We start from the raw sequence: 9,490 nt of genomic DNA on the forward strand, positions 1-9,490 counted from the left end.
CCGCATGGACCTCAGCAGCTAGCGCACGTGATGTAGCAACCTGAGGACTTGACACGAGTGATGGCGCGTAGTACGCGAGACGCGCCTCTATATTTGATACGCCCTACTAGTGGCATCGAACTTTCATACCTCTGTATCTGCCCAATTTAGATTGCGCATGTGGTATTCACTAGATATATCCCGCTGCAAAGTAGTAGCGTGACTTTGCTGTGAATTCACATTGAATTTTAGTGTGAGTTCGTGGCGGATCCGTGTTGAATTTTCCGGTAACACGGCAAATTTTTTCCAGAATGTTGGCGAAATTAAGCCGAAATTGACCCAATTTTGCTGTGTCTTGACCGACTACTAAATAGTCATTCGTTTACGCGAATTCTTTGCAAATGGCCAAATTTAAGTAGGAAACCGTCGAATTCACACGGAGACCGACTAGAATGTGGATTAAAGCAAGTTCTTTATACTAATAACATCGCAATTCTTCATCTCTAACTCTAACCTATTCGTAAAACACGCTGGGTATTCTAGTAACGACATCAATTTGTCAGAGCAGTCTGTCCAGACTTCTGCTGTAATATTACGCACCTCGATCCTCTGGAGTTTTTGCATGAAAATTAGCAATCTAGGCCGGGGCAACCATGCAAATTGATGCTAGCCTTCTCCTCGTCCTAGCAGTCAAAGTAGTAGACTGCTATGCTCATCTTCACAGTCGCAGAATCTAGCCTCGTTCCCAGACTTTCTCGCGCTAGTCTTGTGAATTAATCTTGCAATGAGTTTTGTTCTCGCTTTTTGACTTGATCTACCGAAGTTGTAATATCGAGAATTTCTTGTTGTGTTTTCTTCTGTACGTGCATCTAATTATATAATTCAAAAGACCAAAAAGACCACGCGACGAGTTTGTGACGTCATTGGTCCCATTTTGGTGTATTACGCACCCTCCACCAGGCTACGGCCCTGTAGAACTCCGCATGGAAGGCCATGAGCCTTGTAGTTTCCGACAAACGTTCAGCTAGTATAACGCGGCGGTCGAGTCTGGCTACACGAGACTTACGCAAAATTTGGTCTGTAGCCCATGTCCCTGACGAGTCGGCGCACTTCGCGAATATTTTTGGGGCCGGTTATTTCAGGTCCCGGATAAATATCCCGGATAAGTTCTAGATTGTGCCCGACTTCTTAGTGTACACGTGTTGTGGTTATCCTGCACGTGAGTTTGCACTTGTCACAGTGCAGTATCCCGTCTGTTCAATTTCGAGCTCTTTTCAGCTGAAAGCATGTTTGCAAACTTCCCTGCTTCTGTTTCATTCACGTCTAGGTTAGTCTTGCGTAGCCAGACCTTTCCCGCCTACATTCTTCCGCCGGATAAATGTAAGTAGAAGGGTCTGGCTACGCGAGACTACGTAGGCTACTGCGCGTGCGTGTATTTTGGCCAACTTCCGTGTTTCTCCGATAATGCACAGACGCTCTATGTCTCTACGCTATAATGACAGCAATTTACAAACGCAGAACATTTGTAGGAGCACGAAAGTTAGAAGGTCGGTAGCTGTAAAGTCTTCTCTATCTGTAGGGTAGTGGACTCTCTACACGTGCTTTTACAGCGACAATCTGTACGGGTACACGTATGTTTAATTAGATGATGACGTAGCTATGCACCTACTTTTCTACTAGATTTGGTCTTTCTCCGCCGCCGGGGGAGATGACCGGCTGGACACTGGAGCCTAAGGGGGCATGGCTTGGTAAACAATTTAAGGCTAATCTAGTAAACTTTAATGTGTTATTAATTATTTATAGACACGGCAAGAAACAGTAAAAACCAACATTAACGCTGTAGTGATAGTTCAGTATGTCATGTCATTATCAGTTTCTACGTCTGCCATCCCTAAATATTAGCAGATCACTTGACAGGTACATGACTAAAGTTGAATACACCTTGATGCATAGTAAATAATTGAATGGAGAAATCAAAAGTATCCTCTACGATGAAGCCCACGTAACGCAACTTTTTCAAATTGAGTCTATCAGAGGCATTCAGTCTCCTTCCTGAATGACAAACCCCATAAAAAGTAGTTCTACAGCAATGTGTCGTTCTACGTTGCACCCCAAATGAGACCCGACTAAAGCTGGAGGCCGACGCCACTCTGCCTATGTTCTTACCCATGCCGAGTTACGCCTGTACCCCAGATGTTAACCTTGTGCGTGATTCGGTCTAGCCGGCTATCAAACTTATACATATATACAAACACCGCCAATTTTAATATATTGTATATAAGCAAATATATCAACACAATGCAAATTACTCGTAAGTGTCCAACAGAACTACACACACACACACACACACACACACACACACACACACACACACACACACACACACACACACACACACACACACACACACACACACACACACACACACAGCTCATCTTTCAGTGCCTTCGAAAGACTCGGCTAACCACACACCCCGAATAAGGCCACAAGATGAAATTAGGAAATTTGAAAGCTAGCCAACGCACACCATCCTGGACCTTGCTGTCACACCACACCAGATTAACGTGCGTTATGTGATGAGAAATCGTCGACTCACTGTATCTCTAAAGAGGTATTTTCTCAGTCTGCTGCGCGTGCGTGCATTTGTCCAATGCTAATAAATGTTTTGCTAGCCACGTCATCGTGTAGTCTGATAGTCCAAATTGAATCTACGTTCTTGAACTGCGTCGTGTTTCTCAGAAAATCTAGAGGCGCTGAATTTCTCGACCGTTGATGACAGCAATTCACAAACGCAGATCGGAGCACGAAGGATGGACAGGTCAGTACTAGACAGTCATCTCTAGCTGTAGTGGACTCGCAATATCGATTGATCGCTACACGTGCCTGTATCAGTGACAGTCTAGAAGCGTAAGTACAGGTACGTACGTCTACGTTAATTTGACGTACTACAGTAGCTATGCTTGTGTAACCTGTCAAACAGGATGTTAGTGTACCACAGAGAGTCCGAATTACAATCAAAAAGCACTAGAGTGCTGGGAGTGTATGTAGCCTCGTACCCAGGCCCTCTTGCGCGCCCGGAGAAGAGGGCCTGGTACACGTTGTATTCGCATGCGCGCATAAATTAGAAGGAAATCGTGGTAATATATGCACGCATGCGGAACCGACATTGTTTAGAATCTCGAGCCGATAATGTCGCGCGCAATGAGACCCAATTTGGCAAATGGTGAAGGCAGAGCTTCTGGTTTTGATAGGGCGTTGCACTACGCTCTAGGCAAGCTTAATGTAGAGCTGAAGGAGCAGTAGCGTGTTGTCGTAGAGCACATCTGCAACGGAAACGACGTGTTCGTCTGGCTTCCTACAGGATACGGTAATCGCTGTGCTATCAACTTATACCGTCTAGGGTTGACTGTAAGCTAGGGAAACGTGTTGAAGAAGATTGTGGATACGTCGTCATTGTCGTGTCTTCTCTAGTATCGCTGATGACAGAACAAGTCAAAGATTGCGTGAACGCGGAGTTTCACTTGACCTGTGGTCTAGATTTAGGGCTTCGTCACTACTGAACACGGAAGCTGTTTCACTGTCGATTGAGCGCGACATTATCGGCTCGAGATTCTAAACAATGTCGGTTCCGTATGCGTGCATGCATTACCACGATTTTCTTCTAATTTATGCGCGCATGCGAATACAACATGTATCAGGCCCTCTTCTCTGGGCGCGCAAGAGGGCCTGGGTACGAGGCTAGGAGTGTATGCTACTGGCATCTGCTAATTGGCACGAAGAGTGTGAGAAGGGGGCTGGACACATTGATTGGCACGTAGGATTGACACTCTAATTAGAACCAGTACTGCGCTGCATTGGTCCAGTGGATGTGGTCCACAGCGGTATTCCTAGCGCATGCGCGCTTGGGTTAACTAGATAATGCATGATGGTAAGAGTCTTGTGTGTAATGCCGTCATGTGAGACCATCCCAATAGCAAGTACTATAGTAGTTTGCGTCGCTGTCTGTCTGGCTCGGGCCGCTGTAGCCGACACCCCTAGACGCGGCGACCAAGGGCCACAATATTGTAGGCAATGTCTTTGCTATTCTAGGTATTACCTCCTTCAAAACAAAAAACAACTGTTTTAACAAGTTTAGTCTCTCTGCTGTAACGCACAACTACACATATTGTTCAACTCTACTAGACATAAGCTGGATTTACAATATGCAAACGCTTGAGCTTCGCTTCGCGTCGCGTCACGTCGAGTAGTACAAATTCAAATTGTAAATGGTCTACGCGACGTTCGACGGACGCGACGCTCGCGACGCGACGCGTCCAAATAGAACCAAGTTCTATTCGAGCGTCGAACCAGAAGCTGTACACGTCGCGTCGGAAGTAGCACCTTGCTTCCGACCAATCACAGCCAACTCTAGATGCACGTGTGGCTTCCGTGGGCAATGATTATTGATTTGGGCGCTGTACTCGACGTTGAGCGGTCTATAGATTGTGTAGGGAGCTGTCCTTGCTTGTGGATGATCAACTGCATGACGTACAAAGACCTGCGTGCATGGGAGAACGCCTAGAAATTGATTTTGAGCAAGCTGGGGGTTCCGGCAGAGCTCTGCTAGTAGAAAATCGAAGCGCGAGTGGTCAGTTCAATAATTCAGGCAGCGACGTCTACGGCGCGCTGAAATCGTATTGTGAATGGTACGACGCGTGTGATGATGCGCAACGTGCCACTTTCACGCAAGACAACGTGACAGGACGCACGCGACGCGACGCTCAAGCGTTTCCATATTGTAAATCCAGCTATAGTCTTTGAGACGTGAAGGTAGTGCAGGGTCGCTGTTTCCGTGGTGATGGGGCAAATTGTGGCTTAGACATAAAATTTGTGGCCCCGGACACAGAGAAAGATAACAAAATATTATATAATAGTTGTATCAGTTTGACAACAAGAGTTTCAAGTCTTGACTGTTTTGAGAGGTATCATGCATGTACTAGATGAATTCTGTTTGCAGAAGACTATTGGTATTGCGACACAATATTAGTAATTGGCAAAGACTTAGAGAATGGCCGTACTCATTCGATGAAACTCTTAATGCGCTGTACCATCCATAAAGAGTTTCAAGTCTGTGAAAGACTTTGCACACTTGCAACTAGAAATGAGCTGCTACTGCTGCTTCACTGTGACAGTATTGCTCGACCCTTTGTAATGGTACAATGTGGTTTCAATTTCATACTGTTATGTTAAAGACAAAGTGCTTCGATTGATTATACTAGCGAATAAAGCGCATTGTTTCAGGGCCTGACTAAATTAAGATCATTGATCAATGCAGCAGTGTGTATATATATATATATATATATATATATATATATATATATATATATATGATACGTGTAGAATAGCCAAATACATCCTGGCATGGATGTATTTGGCTATTCTACATGTATCATATATATGTATATATATATATATATATATATATATATATATATATATATATATGTTCCAAACTGGTCCTTGAGCCCACAATATGGACCTCATTGTCAAATTTGACTGCTAGTACTGCAGTTTGACTATTTGACCACTGCGGGCTCTGGTGACCTCTTAACTGGAAGATTGAGACTTTGCTGTTGGTTGATTAGGGGCGGCGGAGCCGGTCAGGCTGGTCAGGCCATGGCCGGACCGCTTATTAACTTGAAAGTGTGCTTTCTCCAGTAGACTATTAGCGCCTACTTCCGATCTATGGCCTAAACGATGAGTATAGGCCATAACTTTTCCTTAATTTATTTTGTAAATACAGTAATTATACCATACCTTCTAATTCATTTCTGTAACTTTCCACAAACTTTGTCGGCTGTTTGTCTACATATAATCTGCATAAGGTGAGAAAGCATCTTGCATTACAAAAATGTATTGATATCTGCATGCGGCATATTTTAGGTAGGGGACTTTTGACATTTCAATAACCTCAGATGATTTTGTTGTTTCCAACAGTGGTGCCCGATCATTCTTGTTGCAGGCATCCTTTCCGCACATTAATGCAAGATTGTGCGTAACTCTCTACACGTTTACGAACGGTTGAAGGGAAACTTGTCGTTGCATTGCAAAAATATTATTTCCTTCGACTTCATAGTTAGTAACTCACATCGGTTTCTGAGGAAAAGGAGATTTCTTTTTACAAGTTTTAGCTGGCCCAATTATATAGCCATGTGTGTTAGGTGTAAGATTTGCAACATGACTTCGCCTATCGTTACCTCGATGTGCTGAAGCTTGCGTTGTGCAATTACGGGCTACATGTCTTGGACTCAAACACCGATGACTATCATACAAATGAGGACAGTTGGGGCGAATACGGTTGTGGTCGCCACAGATGAAACAAAATCGTCCAGATGTTTTCTGCATCCTAAAGTCTTTTGTCTTCAATCGCGACTCTGACCCCAAACAGACTTCTGTCGACTATTACCAGAAACCGAATCAACCACACACACACACACACACACACACACACACACACACACACACACACACACACACACACACACACACACACACACACACACACACACACACCACTATATACTGACATGACCAAAGCATTCGACATTCGCTGACCTGTCATCTGTTAATGATTGGCAAATATTCTTTTCTACGCTGACTGACCAATGAATCGATCCAGGTAATTGTCGCGTAAAAAGTACCGGCATCGTCCCTGTAATTGGTGATCGACTTGTGTACTTAACTCCGCGACTGATTTTAGATTTGTGTTCCCACTCAAAAGGTGAACATGGAACTCGTTGCGGCAAACCTTCCAAAAATGCTTCCCGAGTCACTGTCGTCATAATAATAAGATAAGATAGACGAATAAGTCGTTGGACATCATGAGCAAACGCAAGAATTTCGGTATAGCGACAGCTTATATTTTCGTCGTAGGTAACTGCGTGTATATACACGATCTGCTCCGCCACGTAAAACCGCACGTTTTGGCAAAGTGCATGATAGTGTCAAAATGTTCCTTGTCGTCCACTGGCAGATTGGCAAATGCGGTTCCTTCCAAGCGCGATGTCAGGACAAGAACCTTCTTTTCTTTAATTAACAATACCTTCCAATTTTACCCAAACATTGACACGATCGAGAAGTGCAAACAAATCACCAGAACTTTCAAGGCAGTTACAATAATAGGCCCTTTACTAAATGCATATTACACACAACTGATATGGTTTAACGAATGATCTATTGCTATAGCGCCACAGACTAAATACACGTGTAAAGATCACGTGACTATGCGCTACAATATGTCGTCTGAGAATGACGGCGTTGTTTTAGAAAGAGACGTGACCAGGATGATGTACAGAAAGCCATCGGCGAGTGTTTTATAGTCAATATATATAGTGACATATAGTGAATACTTTTTACACAAATATGTCTTCATAAATAATGACTTTGCAGTGACAACGTTGTTAGTAGATTCTAGTCTACGTATGCTACATTGTTTACGTGTGGCTATTAATATTAGTTATAAGCATGCTTTATTTAACTAACTAAACTGGATTTACTACAAAATTGTTTAATGCTCTCTATTCTGTAGAAACTCTGCTGTCGCTTTTATCGGGAAAGAAAATTGGAAGTATCGGTTTCTACAACAGTCTGATTTAAAAGACGTTCAAGAAATTAGCAAAAGTCAACTTACACATGATTATTTTCCATTAGTTTTTGAAAATCTGCCGAGTGATGGTTCTATTTATCCCATTGGAGCTGAATTGAATGGACGTGTGGTAAGTCAAATTTATTACCTAATTTCTATATTATGGTCATGGTGGGCTGTGCTATACCGGCCAATCAGCACCTTCCTACATATCACGTGCCATTGCAATGTCAGTTATACAAGCCCGTTTCAATGACAGCATTCTTGCATACAGATTCGTCCTAGTACGACATTTGGAACTTGACGTAAACAATTGCATGTGCAGTATCGGTATACTGTATCTGTATATGTATACATACAATATATATATATATATATACTATATTAAATATATTCTTCTTCTATGCAAACTACCCCAAACTGCCCCAGACTATCCCATACAACCCTACCCACCCAGTCCCTAAACATAACTACATTACAGTAACAGGAAAATCCCATAATGTCGTCAAAGTCCAGGTTCAGTCTACTGTATAATAGCTTGGCATTATACTGCCACAGTCTCACGGACAACTGTTCCATCAAATTTGAGTATGTCTGAGAGAAAGGCATGCTGTTCATTGATGAAGCTTTTGAGGCTATGGTCTTCAGCGTCTCTAGACTTGAGGAGACCGGTGTCCTAAAGTTCTACAATGAGCGGGTAGAAATGACCACCTGCTTGAGTAACCACCCTGTCATGCTTTTTGTCTTTCTCTATTTCACCAGCTTCTGCTGCGGCACCTGGTTTTATGGCTGCCTTGGAGACATAGGATGGTTGCATAGAATTCCTCACTGACACATCAAAGAATGCGGGACGGCCCTCCAGGAAATCTGGGTGAAACACATCACCAGGTCGATTATTGCTTCCCCTCCACACTTTTGTTCCCGTTTGAAATCTCTGTTATCAACAAGCAGTGCATGCCAGATAACCTCGCTGATTGCATTATGGCGTTTTATGCGAAGAGGTCCATGCCCACAGCCAAGGACATGGTCACCAAAACAATCACATGTCCGCATGGACATCTTGCTGCTTGTTGACTGTCCGGAAAGATAGAGATTCCAAGCCAGTATCTACATGCTAAAATATATTCATGTCGGAGCATGGCCAGGCCGAGCTTTGCGTTAGGGATTGCCCTTAACCACGCTCCTGCATGAGGTGTAGAGATGGTATACGTGCTTGATCCATATATATATATATATATATATATATATATATATATATATATATATATATATATATGTATATACATATATATATAATTATATATATATGTATGTATGTATGTATGTATGTATCTATGTTTGAATAGTTTCAACGTAGCCCTCCTCGTATAGTAACGCTCAAGATGATACCATGTAGAGGTAAGCTAATTGATGAATTAAGAATGCCACAAATTCGGTTGGTTGCAGTTCGATAATAACTTAGTTTACTACGTTGGTACCGTCACGACATTGCTATATATGTTTTGGTATATTACACGTTTAGCTAAGTTTCGGACACCCAGTGAGAGAGACGTTAGGATAAAAATTGCACACGGATGACGACAACGACCCAACAGCAAGGTTGGAATGGATGAAGCTGCATTTGAAACGCCTAGGGAAAACTTGACGTCAAAGTGATTCAAATTATTGGGAAGTCGAAAGGGGCTCAGAAATCTCTGTTTATAGTGTGCCCGTTTTGGACTAACTTTCTGAGTCAGTCGTTTGCCTCTTGGAAACTGGCCCACAACCCGCACGCTATCAAAAATAATCAAATTTTGATGTATTAGCTAAGCACTCATACAACCTCAATAAAAATTTGCTTTGTTTGATGGTAGGTAAGTATGTTTTTAACGGAAGTGCAAGATTGTG

At 42.9% G+C, this 9,490-nt stretch overlaps 1 protein-coding gene across 1 annotated transcript in view; it reads left to right on the top strand.

Annotated features, from left to right (window-relative positions):
• The first annotated feature begins 9,176 nt into the window (after positions 1–9,176).
• LOC134197904 (uncharacterized) overlaps positions 9,177–9,490 on the top strand; it is a 1,141-nt gene continuing 827 nt past the window's right edge. Inside the window, exon 1 of the mRNA XM_062667291.1 lies at positions 9,177–9,490. This exon is cut by the window's right edge and continues 827 nt beyond it. Coding sequence (XP_062523275.1) covers positions 9,463–9,490 — 28 coding nt within the window. The 5' untranslated portion in view covers positions 9,177–9,462.

The sequence above is a fragment of the Corticium candelabrum genome, chromosome 1 (assembly GCF_963422355.1).
Source record: "Corticium candelabrum chromosome 1, ooCorCand1.1, whole genome shotgun sequence".
Taxonomy (NCBI): Eukaryota; Metazoa; Porifera; class Homoscleromorpha; order Homosclerophorida; family Plakinidae; genus Corticium; species Corticium candelabrum.